This window comes from Salvelinus fontinalis, chromosome 3, assembly GCF_029448725.1.
Source record: "Salvelinus fontinalis isolate EN_2023a chromosome 3, ASM2944872v1, whole genome shotgun sequence".
NCBI classification, from domain to species: Eukaryota; Metazoa; Chordata; class Actinopteri; order Salmoniformes; family Salmonidae; genus Salvelinus; species Salvelinus fontinalis.
This window is the reverse complement of record NC_074667.1, coordinates 45,105,048-45,121,794: the sequence shown is the minus strand read 5'-3', so window position 1 is coordinate 45,121,794 and position 16,747 is coordinate 45,105,048. Positions and strand designations below refer to the sequence as shown.

At 43.2% G+C, this 16,747-nt stretch overlaps 1 protein-coding gene across 2 annotated transcripts in view; it reads left to right on the top strand.

Annotated features, from left to right (window-relative positions):
• Positions 1-16,747, top strand: part of LOC129850130 (ephrin type-B receptor 2) — a 161,698-nt gene that overhangs the window by 60,109 nt on the left and 84,842 nt on the right. For both annotated transcript variants that reach the window (XM_055916690.1, XM_055916689.1), the window contains exon 3: positions 7,510-8,194. In XM_055916690.1, the coding sequence (XP_055772665.1) occupies positions 7,510-8,194 (685 nt within the window). The remainder of the gene's footprint in view (positions 1-7,509; positions 8,195-16,747) is intronic.

Genomic DNA, 16,747 nt, shown 5'->3' with positions numbered 1-16,747 from the left:
AAAGATAAACATCTTGTTAATCTACCCATCGTGTCCGATTTAAAAAATGTTTTACAGCGAAAACACAACATAATGATTATGTTATATCACCGCCAAGTACAAAAAACACACAGCCATTTTCCCAGCCAAAGATAGGAGTCACAAAAAGCAGAAATAGAGATAAAATTAATCACTAACCTTTGATGATCTTCATCAGATGACACTCATAGGACATCATGTTACACAATGCATGTATGTTTTGTTCGATAATGTGCATATTTATATAAAAAAATCTCAGTTTACATTGGCGCCATGTTCAGGAATGCTTTCAAAATATCCGGAGAAATTGCAGAGAGCCACATCAAATAACAGAAATACTCATCATAAACTTTGATGAAAGATACATGTTTTACATAGAATTAAAGATACACTTGTTCTGAATGCAACCGCTGTGTCAGATTTCCCCAAAACTTTTCGGAAAAAGCACACCATGCAATAATCTGAGATGGCGCTCAGATATAAACAACATTTCTCCGCCATGTTGGAGTCAACAGAAATACGGAATTACATGATAAATATTCCCTTACCTTTGATGATCTTCATCAGAATGCACTCCCAGGAATCCTAGCCCCACAATAAATTGTTGTTTTGTTCGATAATATCCATTATTTATGTCCAAGTAGCTACTTTTGTTGGCACGTTTAGTACACATATCCAAACGCTCGCGCAGATCCAGGCGAACGTCGGACAAAAACTTCAAAAAGTTATATTACAGGTCGAATAAACTTGTCAACTAAGTAGAGAATCAATCTTTAGGATGTTGTTATCATAAATATTCAATAACGTTCCAACCGGAGAATTCCTTTGTGTCTATAGAAGTAATGGAACACAAGTCGATATCATGTGGAATGCGCGTGACCAAGACCTGGCACTCTGCCAGACCACTGACTCAAACAGCTACCATCCGGCCCCACATCACAGTAGAAGCTTCATTCAACATTCTACAGACTGTTGACATCTAGTGGAAGGCGTAGGAAGTGCAAACAGATCCATATCCCACTGGGATTTCAATAGACGATGAGTTGAAAATCGACCAGCCTCAGAATTCTCACTTACTTTTTAGATTTTTTCTCAGGTTTTTGCCTGCCATATGAGTTCTGTTTTACTCACAGACATCATTCAAACAGTTTTAGAAACTTCAGAGTGTTTTATATCCAATAATAATAATATGCATATATTAGCATCTGGGACAGAGTAGGAGGCAGTTCACTCTGGGCACGCTATTCATCCAAAGTGAAAATGCTGCCACTCCTCAGTAAAAGGCACATGACAGTTTGTCAAAAGGCTCGTAAAGGACTCTCAGACCATGAGAAACAGGATTCTCTGGTCTGATGAAACCAAGATTGAACTCTTTGGCCAAGTGTCACGTCTGGAGGAAACCTGGCACCATCCCTACGGTGAAGCATGATGGTTGCAGCATCATTCTGTGGGGATGTTTTTCAGTGGCAGGGACTAGGAGACTAGTCAGGATCGAGGGAAAGATGAACGGAGCAAAGTACAGAGAGATCATTGATGAAAACCTGCTCCATAGCACTCAGGACCTCAGACTAGGGTGAAGGTTAATTTTCCAACTGGACAACGACCCTAAGCACACAGCCAAAACAATGCAGAAGTGGTTTCGGAACATGTCTCTGAATGTGCTTGTGGCCCAGCCAAAGCCCGGACTTGAACCCAATCGAACATCTCTGGAGAGACCTGAAAATAGCTGTGTAGCAACGCTCCCCATCCAACCTGACAGAGCTTGAGAGGTTCTACAGAGAAGAATGGGAGAAATTCCCCAAATACAGGTGTGCTAAGCTTGTAGCGTCATACCCAAGAAGACTCGAGGCTGTAATTGCTGCCAAAGGTGCTTCAGCAAAAGTACTGAGTAAAGGGTCTGAATACTTATGTAGACGTGATATTTCCGTTTTTTCTTTGTCATTATGGGATATTGTGTGTAGATTGATGATGAAAAAAAATCTATTTAATCCATTTTAGAATAAGGCTGCAATGTAACAAAATCTGGAAAAAGTCAATGGGTCTGAATACTTTCCAAATGCACTGTATGTATGGTGGATTTGGCACTAGACTCGTTAAAATCTTCTACTTAGAGACATTTGAGGGATCTATAGATCTGTACAGTCTCTATAGTCGGGCTATAATGAACTCAGTGACTGGAATATGAAATATGGAAGTCTTATATAAGATCCTATATTCCATGCATGTCAATTCACAACAAGTTTAATTAAATGGCAGGTTTTGTCATTTAAAGAGTTAATTCAGCATAAAAAAAGCCTGGTTATGACAGATCCTGGTTATGACTTTGCATATAGCCATTTCCTTACCTCAATTGTAATGTTAAAGCATATTTAAGTATATGGAACTCATTAGAATAGAGTATCCCCTAATTTAGTATGATTGTCGATTAAAGTTGGTCTGTAAAACTATATCCTGCCTTTTTAAGACCTCTTCATCGTGGGGGAAAACATATTTGTGTGGTTAGGATTTTATATGAGCACTGAAATGTCAATCCCGGGTTGGCAACTTGGCATGCATTATATTGTCATGTCTTTAATTTACTCCAAAGTAAAAATGTAAATATGATCCTTATGTAGATTGGTGAAGGGGATTAAAGCGGCAATAAGAAGCTTGTTTGTCTAACTTTACATGTTGTACATAACAAGTGGACAATGGTAATTGAAGTTGACTGCACCAGACCGTTCTATTCATGTCTCCCTGTGTGTCTCTCTCTGTGTGTCTCTCTCTGTGCCCTCCATGTGGCTGGGACTCCTGCAGTACTTGGCTCGTTTTGTTCCCCTCTTTGTAACTCAATGCAGAGACTGGGTGTCATTTGTCCTGCCCTGTCCCCTTAGGGCACAGCACTCTTACTCTAACAGATTTCCCACAACTGCAAATTGGACAACTTGGCCCCAGGAGATTTCCATTGGATTCTTTCTCCTTCATGTGAATTATTTATTTACTTGTTGTCAGTGACAGAGCGCTGGAATGTTTTGTATGTGTGTAGCTGTTCTCTGATGCTTCAGCCATTCTGGGTCGATCCTCATACTGTAATGACAAGACGTGAGAACTGAAGTTCACATTTCATGTTGTGTCATGCATGCCACTGTGGCCTTTGAATGATGTAAATGGCTCAGGAGACCGCTCACCCTGCCAGCCCACTCCACCCCAGGAAGGGGGTTCAGTTAGACACAAAAGTCCATCCTAGAGACCATAAAGACTTTATTTTGGATCATTTAATGTAGCAAAAAGCTTCCTTTTGGGAATAGTTTGTGCTTTGGAGGTAGTCTACTCTATAACTCATCCCTGACAGTGTGTTCTGCTTGGCTTTACAGCAGAGACACATTGTCAGGGAGACTGAAGGTCAGCTGAACTTTAACCCCATCCTGGAGTGGCTGGCAGCCCTGGGAGTTATCAATCCAGAACCTCATTCTCTGTGTCCAGCATGCTCTATAATTTCATACAGCTACAGTAAGCGGCTGGCAGTTCACACATTGTGTACTTTTCCAAACTGCATACTAAGGAGAACTTCATAGCTATACAGAGCACATTCATCAGATTTCATTCTAAGGTAATTTATCATTAATGTGAGTCAAGAGGATAAGTGGCATTTAAACTCATTATTTAGCTGAAATTAAAAGATGGCCAACAATTGCCTAACCCATTGTACATCCTGTTCACACTCAGTAGAGCAGTGCAGCAGAATGCACAGTGCTCTGCACCGCTAGCGCTGTAATGGCTGTCTTTATATTTGGGTACGACCCTCAAGACCATAGATGTGACCCCGGACACTTTGGCGCCCCACTTATGATGGTCCTCTTTATGTTTGGGTGCCAACCTCTGAGCTCTAAGGGCTGATGACACCCCATTAGAAGGAGCTCCTTTATGTGAGTGTGTGACCCCAGAACACAGGACCTTGAAGAGAGCAGCTCCTCTGGCGTGTTGTTGATTGCAAGTTCTCACTTGTTCAGTCTGTGAGCTCTTTATGTCCATAAATTAATGTTGTGTTTCAGCAGATGGAAGCTCTTGCAGTGTAATGAAAGAATACCTTGATTCTGTGTGTTTCACCTTGACATATACAGGTAACTGCCAAAAGAATGGAAACACTTGAGTAAATGAGGCATACAAAGTATATTGAAAGCAAGTGCGTCCACATAGGTGTGGTTCCTGAGTTAATTAAGCAATGAACATCCCATCATGTTTAGGGTCATGCTTAATAAAACTGACCAGTTTTTCATTATTTTGGCTACTGAAGAGATATCAGTGACGTTAAAAGAGGGGTCTCAAAGGAGCATAGTGGGTTTAATGTGTTTGTGTGTGCATGTCTCAGTCACCAGATCTCAACCTAATTGAACACTTATGGGAGATTCTGAAGTGGCGCCTGAGACAGCGTTTTCCACCACCATCAACAAAACACCAAATTATGGAATTTCTTATGGAAGAATGGTGTCGCATCCCTCCAATAGAATTCCAGACACTTGTAAAATATATGCCGAGGCACATTGAATCTGTTCTGGCTGCTCGTGGCGTTAAGACACTTTTTGTTGGTGTTTCCTTTATTTTGGCAGTTACCTGTAGGTTTGTTCACCTAGGACAGATGTTGTAACTGTGAATTCAATTATTATTTGAATGATGCCTTTGACTGTTATCAAGCAAACAGGAAAAAGTAATAATGTACTTGATTTTTAAATACATTGTACAGTATCTCCTGCTTTATAGCATACATCCAGCTACGTAGCCAACAGTACATCCAGTCAAGATACTCTACATGGTGGTCGTGATGGTCCCCCTCTCAATAGATCTGGACTCAGATAAACAAGTCTGTGTGTGGTAAAAAACAATCTCAAAGGAGAGAGAGTTAGTGTTACAATTCCCAGCCTCCTCAAAGAGCCCTTCATCCTTCTTAACCAACCCCACCATGAACTCCTCCACCCCCCCACCACAATCAACTCCACCACTGTACCTAACACATGACCGCCCTGCAGCCTCACTCCCACTATAGTACCGGGAGGAGAAGCTGTGAAAATGAAGACGTTTCTTCTTATTTCACACTCGGCGCTTGATCGCTGGCCTCTTATTATGTCCCATTTGCTTCCCTCCACTGGCTCTGATGAAAGCAGGGCAGCAAAGCCGTGACAGGACTAAAAGGGGCCCTCCATCAAAACACATTTGTTTGGGGTCTTTTTAGCCTGGCCCTATTCCCCCTTCCCGTAGTCACTATCTCTCATTAGTGGCTACCGCCCCACCCCCAACCCCAGTTCACATTGTTTAAGTTTGATGGAGCGATGCTTGGGGCTCAGAACAAGAGAACGTCACACTCTGTCCTTTCCTGTTTAATCGGTCCACGACCTCTGTCTGAAAAGAGTGTCACTCTGTGAATGGAGGTGGAAAGGTCAATGGCTGCCCATGACCCTGGATGGCTGTGTCCATTTGGATGGGGAATAGATGGGACGACCAACACATTCCCCCTCCCAGAATGTCTCTTAAGTCTCTTAACTGTAAATCAAGGCCCCCCATTTTGGTCAACATTAACATTCATACACTTACAGTATTAATGAGTAGCTTTTATTGCATATTAATGGACCATATCTGATACATTCTCGTAATTTTAAAAGATTTGTAGATGCGTGTCATCAAAATGAAGACATATAGCTACCATCTGGTTGAATCCCATCCAAGGTGTCTTTAATCATTATCTACAAACACAATCTTAATAGTTTTGAGTTAGTGCCAGTATTACAATAATACATTTTCGTCATACATTTCTCCTTCAAATCCCTCCAGTTACTAAAGGTTTTACATCTATCAACTGTTATTAATAAACTGTACATATTTGGTATGATGTCTGTCTGTCTGGAGAGAATAATATGGAAATGGGAATAAAGAAGAAAAGCTCTAATTAGTCTGTGAGTGTTTGATAGAACGTGGGTCTTAAACATGAGGGCTGGCTCCTCCTTACCCGTCAATACTCTGTCAGAATCCTTGTTAAGTGGGTACTAATTTAGGAAATGATGTCAGCTGTGAAGTGAAGAGTGAAGAGGGATAAGAGGGGTATGGAGTAAAGGCAGCACGGGGTGCAGCTGACTAGTGTGAAGAGGCTTTGGTGTTAAGAAAAGCTTTCTCTTCAGATGAACTTGTCAGGTCAAGGTCACAGTGGTTGGAGTCCTTTGGAGTAACAGCAGAGGTTGCATATGAACGCTTTACTATATCTTGTGTGTGTGTGTGTGTGTGTGTGTGTGTGTGTGTGTGTGTGTGTGTGTGTGTGTGTGTGTGTGTGTGTGTGTGTTGAAATGAAAAGTATCCCTAGCACACAGTGAAATCTGCTCTCTGTTTGCAGATAATTACCTGTGTAATGTTTTATTACCAGTTCTATGTTTAATGGAGTGTGACTCAGATTAGGGTTAAATTCATGTCATGCATGTGTTTCGGGTACAATGACTGATCTGTCTCATTTACAATAACTGATGTGTTGGTGGTGGACTAATTTGGAGATTTGCTTATTGTAGTATTCAATAACACATTGTAATTCAAAAACAGGAAAATTGGGTGCATCACCCATGCCTTGGAGAGAAGGATTTTTTTCTCAGTATTTAGACCGGGGGATTGTTTTTCCTGTATTTGTTACCCTTGAAGAGCTTCTTCCGACAGTGACTTTATGCAAATAGTTTCCTTTTTTGTATTTGGCCAGAGGACATAGAGGAGCCAGAGAGGAGGCGGTGTAACGGATGTGAAATGGCTAGCTAGTTAGCGGGTGCGCGCTAGTAGCATTTCAATCAGTTACGTCACTTGCTCTGAGACTTAAGTAGTGTTGCCCCTTGCTTTGCAAGGGCCGCGGCTTTTGTGGAGCGATGGGTAACGACGCTTCGTGGTTGACTGTTGTTGATGTGTGCAGAGGGTCCCTGGTTCGCGCCCGTGTCGGGGCGAGGGGACGGTCTAAAGTTATACTGTTACAGCGGCACTATAATGCCTTGCTGGCTGTGTAATGAGCAGAGTTTAACACCTGCTCTCTACTGGCTAAATAATGCATGGTCCTGTCCTAGAGTAGAGTAGAGAGAAACAAACAGGCCAGGTTCATGCAGGGAGCCAAGTGGGATCTCCAGCGGGCACTGACGGATGACAACCCCTCACTGCAGGCCTACCTCTGTGCCAACAAAACAATGTTAGGGAGCAGATTACACCCGGCACATAATGTACACTCCTGTACTGTAATCTCAGCCCTGACTGGGACCGCTGCTGCTCAGGATGGCGCTGTCTTTATCTATGGTTAGGTTGTAGTGTAGCCATGATGCTGGGTACACCTGCCATTGGGTTATGTGTGTGAGGTAGAGGCAAAGAATTGGAGGTATTGATGTGTTACTAAACCTACCATTCAAAATATACGGTCAGCATGTGGTCAACACAGGGATATATTATCAAAGTGTATGTTGTGTCTACATTTGAGTAACCCTTTACCTCTGTGTCCTTCTTCCACAGTGGGAGGAGGTGAGTGGATACGACGAGAACATGAACACCATTCGCACCTACCAGGTGTGTAACGTGTTCGACAACAACCAGAACAACTGGGTCCGCACCAAGTACATCCGGCGCCGGGGTGCACAGCGCATCCACGTGGAGATGAAGTTCTCCGTGCGAGACTGCAGCTCCATCCCCAACGTGCCCGGCTCCTGTAAAGAGACTTTTAACCTGTACTACTATGAGTCAGACTCGGACATGGCCAACAAGGTGTCCCCGGCCTGGATGGAGAACCCCTGGATCAAGGTGGATACCATCGCAGCCGACGAGAGCTTCTCCCAGGTGGACCTGGGTGGCCGGGTGATGAAGATCAACACAGAGGTGCGGAGCTTTGGCCCCGTGTCCAAACACGGCTTTTATCTGGCCTTTCAGGACTACGGCGGCTGCATGTCACTCATCGCCGTGCGAGTCTTCTACCGGAAGTGTGCCCGCGTCATCCAGAACGGGGCCGTGTTCCAGGAAACCTTGTCGGGGGCGGAGAGCACATCTCTAGTGGCATCGCGTGGCGTGTGTATCCCCAACGGGGAGGAGGTGGACGTGCCCATCAAGCTCTACTGCAACGGGGATGGCGAGTGGATGGTCCCTATCGGGCGCTGCATGTGCAAGGCTGGCCACGAGGCTGTGGAGAACGGGACTGTGTGTAGAGGTAAGGGCCACCCTCATCCCTCTCTCTTTAACACTGTTAGCCAGACTAGATGGACACGCTAACCTTACAAACCTAGTCAGCTGTAGATTCATAACAGAGTAATCCAAACAGCAGAGAATACATACGGTACTTAATACCGTACCTGTCTGCATACTGCACTTCATGCTGCTCTAGGGATCAGGTTATTCTCTATGAACAGAAAGTCTAAGCTTTTAAAATATGGCCATGTATATTGAATAAGTAAACAGGAGGATGGGATTATCACACATCACAGTGGATAGTACATGTTGGCTCTACGGTCCCATTGTCATATGAATGATAACTCCACAGTTTTTCCAATAACAAACGGGTGAATATTACTTCACATATGTAACAGATGTGCTTCAGGTTATGGCTTAATATGGTATGACGGAATATGGCTTTTCTTTTTAAGTGGTCAGATATAGAGCATGTCTAGTTCATTTCTAAAGCACTCTAAAGGAGAGGACTGTCAGATCACATGTGTTTGGACTCCAATCACATAGGTCTGTCATAGCTGGGAGAGGCTTTTCCTTCAGAATATTTATTACTTTCAACACTACACCAGGGATCATCATCTAGCTTCAACCCCGGGCACATTTTTTCTTGAGCGGATGTCAGGGGGCCGGAACATGATTACAAATCATTTATAGACTGCAAATTGACCGCAAGAATCCCAAACAGATATAATACTTGACTAAAACATAAACATTTCAAACCATGCTTACACAATCACATACTGCATATCTCTATATTATCCATGGGATTTCCAAAATTAAAATCATTTGGAGCTGATTTGCTGGTGTTTTTACAGTCTTTTATGTCCAACAATAAAACAATTAAAACATTTTAAAAATCGTATTCTTTTTTGCCTCAGAAAACTTGGGGTGCCTAATGAAATCCTCCAGTTGGAGAACCCTGCTCTACACAGTGTAGTAGATGTCATTTTACATGTCCATTCAAATCTACACAGAATAGAAACTATTTCCCTGACTGTGAGAATTCTATTAAATGCATGACTTTACCTCATGGGAAGCTGTAATGCTAATGCGTGTAGGATGTGTGAATATATTACATTGAATCATTGTGTCACAGGTCTTGTCATTCCATATTCCAGCTCTGATGGAAAAGGCTGTAAAGAGGTTCATATTTCAGTTTCTCACAGTGGAGGCTGAAGTTGATTTGAGTTTATAAGCGTATTGATACTGTTTCTAAAGAAAACACAAACAGCCAAAATAAGATCAAAGCTGAATAGTTGAAACTCTCGCTTCAGATGCAATGCAGTGTTGAGTCAGTAAGCTACCACACACACACCCACTGGGTACCACAAAAATGTATGTCTTTCATATACAAGGACAAGAGAGGATTTGTTCCAAAATTCTACCTCCTACCTTTCTTCTCTTCGACTGGAATCACTCGAGGTCCAGATCGATTTACCATTTCACAACATCACTGTGCTCAACCTCACCTGTGCTGCTACGCCCGTCCGCTCCGCGGCAGATGGTATTGGCTGGACGTGCTCAGAGAGCCTGATGGCTAACAGCAGAACGGGGAAGTATCAGCCTGCAGCCTGCAGACAGGGCCCACGCTGACACAGCAATGCAGCCAGCCGGCAGGCACAATAAAACACCCACCTGTGTTCCAGCCGCCTGTGTACTGCTGCCTCTGTAATTAGCCCACAGCCCCCAGCAGCTCTGGCTCTGTAGAGAGGAGGGAAGGCGATGGGCGATAGCCCATCTTCCTCACAAACAGTACCTCTGATCAATGATGGCTAATGAGGACATGCACAGGCCCTCCTTAAGGAATACGCACCAATAAAAGGCACACGGAGGATAGATGCTCTAATTTGAAACCCCTGCATAATTACACGAATCTGGTTGTTTTTTGACCTACATGTAAGTCACTGCGTTGGCGGATTGGAATGTCTCTGGGGCATTCTCAATCACTGTGCTTTTGTGTGAAACTGGATTATACAATTAAATTGATGGCCATTCAATGGAAATGCACATTTTTCAATCACTCAGTGCTAGAATGCTGGGCGGTGGAAGTGTTTCACCTTCCAGTTCCTTATCATTCTCCTATTTCTCCAACAGGGGAAGAATCAGAGTTAATCAGAGGCTAGCCATCCAAGGTGCTTTGCTCTGAAGAAAAGCTTAATTCATTGCAGTCTTTCATTTTCATCATCCCCTTTGCTGTACTGAGAGAGTGTGTATGAGGTCAAAGCTCACACAAACACATCACTTCCCAATGTTCACAAGCAGATATTTTTCAGTCTTTCTCTGTGTCGCTAGGTCTTCACTGATCACATAGCCACACTCAGCGGACTATTAAAGCTTTATGAGCAGGAGCTGTGGCAGGCAGCAAAACGTTGGCAGAGCCTATACAATAGTCATGAGACTCAGTGCATACAAGGAGAATGTATGTGCTGCAAAAGAAGAAAATAAAATCATTAAAGATGAAATTATTACTTGCCCATTGTATCGTAATCCTTTTAGATTTTTGATCAAGCCCTGCAATCAATCGAGGTGTGTAATCTTTCTCCACATTGAAAGTTGATATTGCAATGTGAGACTGTGGCCAGTGATGACTTCATTTATGAAAGATGCTCTTTTGCCTGCTCATGTTTAGATAATGAGTTGATTTGTGAAAGATGCCTCTCAGGGAGTCTTCACTATCCTCTTTCAGAGAGGATTATGAAACCGCAGACAGAAAATAATATAACAGCCGAGATGAAAGAGCTGTCCTGCTCATTTATTAATAATGTGACACTTTGTTCCAATACCTCAGCAACAAAACCTAGAATTACACATGTATCAATTAAATCCTTGGCAGGGCCCTCCACAAATAATCACACTTTGACATGAAATCGGTCAAAATATTGACAATAGACAGCGCTATTGCTTAAATTGCAGGGCATTTTTCCATGATCGTCTTACTAACCAGATTAAGTTACTTCTCATAGAAGTGCCGGGAGTAAATGAACCTGAACCGCACCAGGGTCTTTGAACAGAATGGGCCCTGAAAGAGATCTGATGTCCCTCAGAGCTCCAGGAGATGGTACACCACAGAGACACACATGGGGTTCTGTTCGTCCTTGCCTTTCAGTTGAAATACTCTATCTCTCTCTAGAAGGATACAATGAGAGCCATGTTCAAGGGTGGACAACTTCCTAACAATGCCCATGTGTGTTTTTTATTGCAATCTGATCATCTAACCCATGCCATTGTGGCTTTAATGGTCTTGACTGTGGGAGTGTGTCTCATATTATTGAGTAATGCAGGTTCAGTTAGAGACACAAAAGTCACATTTACAGTAACATTGTTTCTAACAGCACTAAATAACCCAGTATTTATTTAACTAGTTCCGTTTGAGGAAGGGGAATGCTGTAAAATCACCAGCGTAGTGTACACAGGAAGCATTCTCCACACCACAACAAATAGTTCTGCTTGACTTCTATGACAGTTGAGGGTGTAGAATGTGAGGAACAGGAGACTACATGGTCTCTCTCCCAATGACATGCAGAGAAAAGCCCAGTGTGAAACATAAAACATCATGTCAGCTCACAGACTGTCACAGACTGAGGCCATGACGAAACGGGATGGACATGCTACGTTCAGCACAGCTCACAGATTCAAAATATTCAATAATGCACCATCAGAAAGAGTCAGTATCAAGAATTAGTTTTAAAATGTACCATTTCTCCTCATAGTAATGGTGAGCTTGGTTGCTGATTGTGGAGGAACAGGAAGGTGTTTTTCTCCTCTTGGATGTGGTGAGGTCTCTGTACTGTCAGTAGTGTGGGCTGAGCTGCCTGATGCTAGCTCTGCTGTTCCACATCCAAGGCAAGAAGATTAACGAGGAGAGCTTTAGTAATCCTTCAGTCAAATGTAATGGTAGATAAAGGGAGTTAGAGGGGATTGAGTGGGAAGGTGGGCCCTGGGATGGCATAGCATGATTGCATGGAAAAAGAAAAGGAGAGGAGGGGGGAAGCTTCAAGCCAGGAAATGACTCCCTAACCCACTGACAGAATTCCCGGCTCTGCATCCAGAGAGGGTTTAATGGTGGAAATCAGCACAGCACAGACACACCTCTGGTGCGCCTGCTTTTATTTCCCAGGGTGCCCTTGCCTTTAATAATAGCTCTAATTGACTAACAGCACATGTGGGGAATACACAGCCATGTGTACGCGTAGACACCTCTCCCCTGCGCTCTAGATCCAGGCAAACGCAAAACAAACACACCCCCTCAAGGCTTTTACTGCACTGTGTGCAAACAAAGCCACAGGATTCTGAGAGACGGGAAAATCTTTAAAATCGTTTCCTTTACATATAAAGTGATTATACTGTCGCAGATTAAATCATTTTAGTATGTAGGTAAGGAATCCCCATTTACATCCACTCAGTATGTACTGTAATTCATCACAGTATTTGACTGACAAATAACATACAAAATACTAGTTGATTTTTTCAAATGGATGCTTCAATTGAAGGTCTGTCTCATAATTTGAGGGGCTGTTATACTGTAGGTTGATGGTGTGGTCTGTGAACACGAGGTAGATAGTGTAGCAGAAGAATGGGAACATTGGAGCTGTGGGACATTCTTAGCCAACTACAGAGACTCTGTGGAGCAGTCACACTCCTTTATTCCTTGTTCTCAACTGTGATGGGATTTCAGCCTGACCAGGTGTTTTCTCTGTCTTTGTATTTGTCTCTGAGCGCTGCGCACATCTAAACAGCAGACTACTCGGAGCAGTAACCATTTACTCCCCCCCCCCCCCCCCCCCCCCCCCCCCCCCCACACACACACATACGCCCACACAAACACAGAGGGTATCACCCCTTTTCTCCAAACACATCCATCACATAGGAATGTGATAACTCCAGGTGAGATGTCTGCGAATCGCCTCCAGCTCAGAGATCACGGCCTATTCGCCATGTAAACCTTTTCCATATGGCCGTGCATGTGTTGTGTCCTACCCGATATGGCTCCTCATGCGGTGGTTCCAATCCCTCGTCTGTCCTTGTTATCCCACACCATCTGTGGAATGCAATGTGTCCAGACCATTTTCTGCACAGCGCTCCTTTTATCTTAACCCTGCAGTAGGGTTACCCAGTGCCTGGCTCTGCTTCTGAACACCTCGACACTGTGGCCCCTCCTGGCCCTGGGTCCCCCATGCTTCAGACAGTGGTCTGATGGTCTGGTGTGAGAGAGGTATAGGGGAATGACCCCTACAACCCCTGATTCAGACAGCCTTCCTACTGGACAAGCCATTTTGCTACTGAGACAGGACGGCGGCTTCTCCATACAGCCCCCATGTGCTCCTGCAGATGTCTTCATTCATGTCCTGTTAGAGACTTCACTGAATTCCATCAGCAAACAACTAGGAAGTGGGATGGATTGTGTGTCTGACTGACAAAACCTCAAAATAAGAGCTACAGTTGAAGCAACCTTGTTTGTCAGTGAGGTATAAGTACACGAGTCAACATTTTAACAGACTATACTGTAGACATACAGTAACTCATGCAGAATAATTTGTATACAGTTGGTCTGTTCTAAAAAGTGAACAGAGAGAGCTGCTCTCCATTCCAGACATAGAGCTGCTGTCCTTTCCTAACATAGAGCTGCTCTCCATTCCAGACATAGAGCTGCTGTCCTTTCCTAACATAGAGCTGCTCTCCATTCCTGACATAGAGCTGCTCTCCATTCCTGACATAGGACTAATGAATGTACCATGTGTATTATGTGGCCATAGTGTCGCAGAGATGAACCCAGTTGTTCTCACACAATTGACCCCCAGTCGCTTACTGAAGGGTAAACCCCAGATTGTGTTTCACCCCGTGCTGTCACCCAATCTCATGGAACATCTTTCATGGCATGATGTTACACTAAACATAAAGGCGTTCAATGTAGAGCACCGAGTTTGGAAAACCCTGCTATATAGTACAGTATTGTAGAGCAGAGAAGATAAATATCTTCCTTGGTCGTTGAGACAGTTTTCAAACTATAATGGATGTTAAAATTAGAACGTCAGCCCTTCAACAAAGATCTCCCCTCTTTTAAAGTTCAATAGGTGTTTAAAGATTAAACACAGGAGGGAGTGAGGGGAGAGACGGGAAACATGAAAAGCTATGGATTGTTCAATCCTCCTGGCTGGGTTATCAGTGCTGGATGCCTCACTGCTCTGTGACATCACTAATAACCAGAGCATGTGAGCACTTTCTTCTTGAAGAGCAGGATAAAATGAAGACATCTTACAGAGAGCAAACGCTACTCCTCTCCACTATAGAGTTAAGTGCTCTACTGACATTTTAAGGTAGAGAGGTGTATTCTGTTTGTATACAGCCAAACAATGCTGAACCTATATTTGGTAATGGTGTCGGCTGAGAACAGAGATGGAACGTAGAGTAAGAGGAGCCATACCCAAAGGAAGACCAAAATAAAATGTACCATTAACATTTAATTTCACTGCTACAGCCCAGCAGGAAAACAACAACAGATAGAGAGTAGTATCCTTGGTTTCAAGGGCATCATCTCTCCATAACCCCACTGAATCTCTCTGGGGTGATTATGGCCTCCACCTCTTTTATCTAAAGACAGATTTGGCTTATCCCAGTGTTTGAAGAACCCTCCGAAAAATCAGGCCGTTTATATAGGGCTTTATTATTCTTGGGAATTAGATTCCAAGATGTTTAGAATTTCATCTGCTAGTGTAAACTCAAAAGTTGGACTGACATAACAAAGTTTTTGTCATCACTCCCATGAGACTTTCCGGCAGTGTTTGAGTTTGAAATGGAATACACTCATCTAAAAGTTAAGCTCTCTCCAATCTCCCAGAAACACACCTCAGGAGGATTACTCTCTATTTGCTTTGTCAGATTACTCTCTGATCAACAGGCTGTATTAAAGTCTCTCTCAGACTCAGCTTACTCCACTTGGCCATGGCAGGTAGCGATGCCTTCAATTTGACACTCTCGAGCACATAGGCCTGCTGTATTGTCCCAGCAGAGTTAGCTGTGCCTTCTGCATGGCACAGAGTCGAGAGTTCACTCTATCTTTGTGTAAAGAGCAATGGGTGTTCGTCTGAACTTTGGTAGTCTACATGTTGCTGGGCTCCGGGTTGGGAAAGTAGCCTGGTTAAGCGCTCAGCCTCCCGCTGAGGGGAGTCCTACTGCAGTAGCTCTGGGGGACAACCCAGCTGTGTAAATGCTTTAGTTACAGAATATTCAACATGTACAACTTTTTTTAGTTGCCCTCGGGCATCGACTAAGCAAATAAATTACCCAATGTAATGAGCTGTTCCACTCCCCTGTGCAAACCCGTAGCTGCTGGCTGGAAGGTAGAACGCTAATACACATTTTTTGTCTTACGACTCTGGTGAAGAAATGGGTTCATCTAGGATACAGGAATGTTTTCATCCCTTCTTTGAAGGATGAAAGGAATTGCACAATTCAGTAATCCTTATCTAGTCAGTTAGGAACAGCTCATGTTTTAGCTAGCACATTGAGCGCCCTAGTTTATACGAACGGGAATTCTCTCACCAGATTTCTTTGTTCAACTTTTCTTCTCTTTTCAGTCTGTGCACCATAATTACCTTCTGGGATTCTCTTTTTATACAACCTACATTGCAGGAGGTATGATAGAAATAAGCGAATGACATGAATAGTGTGATATTTTTCATTCTGTGAGTTTTCCAGCATGAGTTTACATGCAATGCTAGGATGCTATTATTTGCTAAAAATATGCCTTTATTTGTTACATAAACCTTTGTTTCACATTAGCCTTCAGCAGCTTTAATTAAAGCTGCAATATGTAACTTTTTTGGCGACTTATAGATCTATCACTCTCTTTGAACGGAAGTCTAAGAAGCAATAGATTGGTTCTGTGTGCTATTTCTATGCTTTCCGTTCTTAAGTTTTGTTTTTGCATCTTTGAAAATACAATATTTTTGGTTATATTTCTGGTTATATTTCACTGCGGTTTAGATGGTGCAAAGATTCTCTACACTATAGTTGCTTGTTTTGTCACAAACTAATACAATTTTAGCAATAAGGAAGGAAATGGCAGAGCGATTTCTGTATAGTGCATCTTTAAAGAGAGGGGAAATCCTTCATAGTGAATTACAGTATGTGTGTCAATACTGTAAATATTGGGTGTCCATTTGACTGTATTCTCCTCTTACAGCTAACACAGAATCTCCATATTCCAGGACATTCAGAATACCTTTGTGTGTTTACACATTGTCCAAAGCTGATGCTTTACATACACCTGCACTGATAATCTCTATTTAAAAAAAACAAAATGTACCCCCCTTTTCTGGTATCCAATTGTTAGTAATTACTATCTTGTCTCATCGCTACGACTCCCGTACGGGCTCGGAAGAGACGAACGTCGAAAGTCATGCGTCCTCCAAAACACAACCCAACCAAGCCGCACTGCTTCTTAACACAGTGCGCATCCAACCCGGAAGCCAGCCGCACCAATGTGTCGGAGGAAACACCGTGCACCTGGCAACTTTGGTTAGCGCGCACTGCGCCT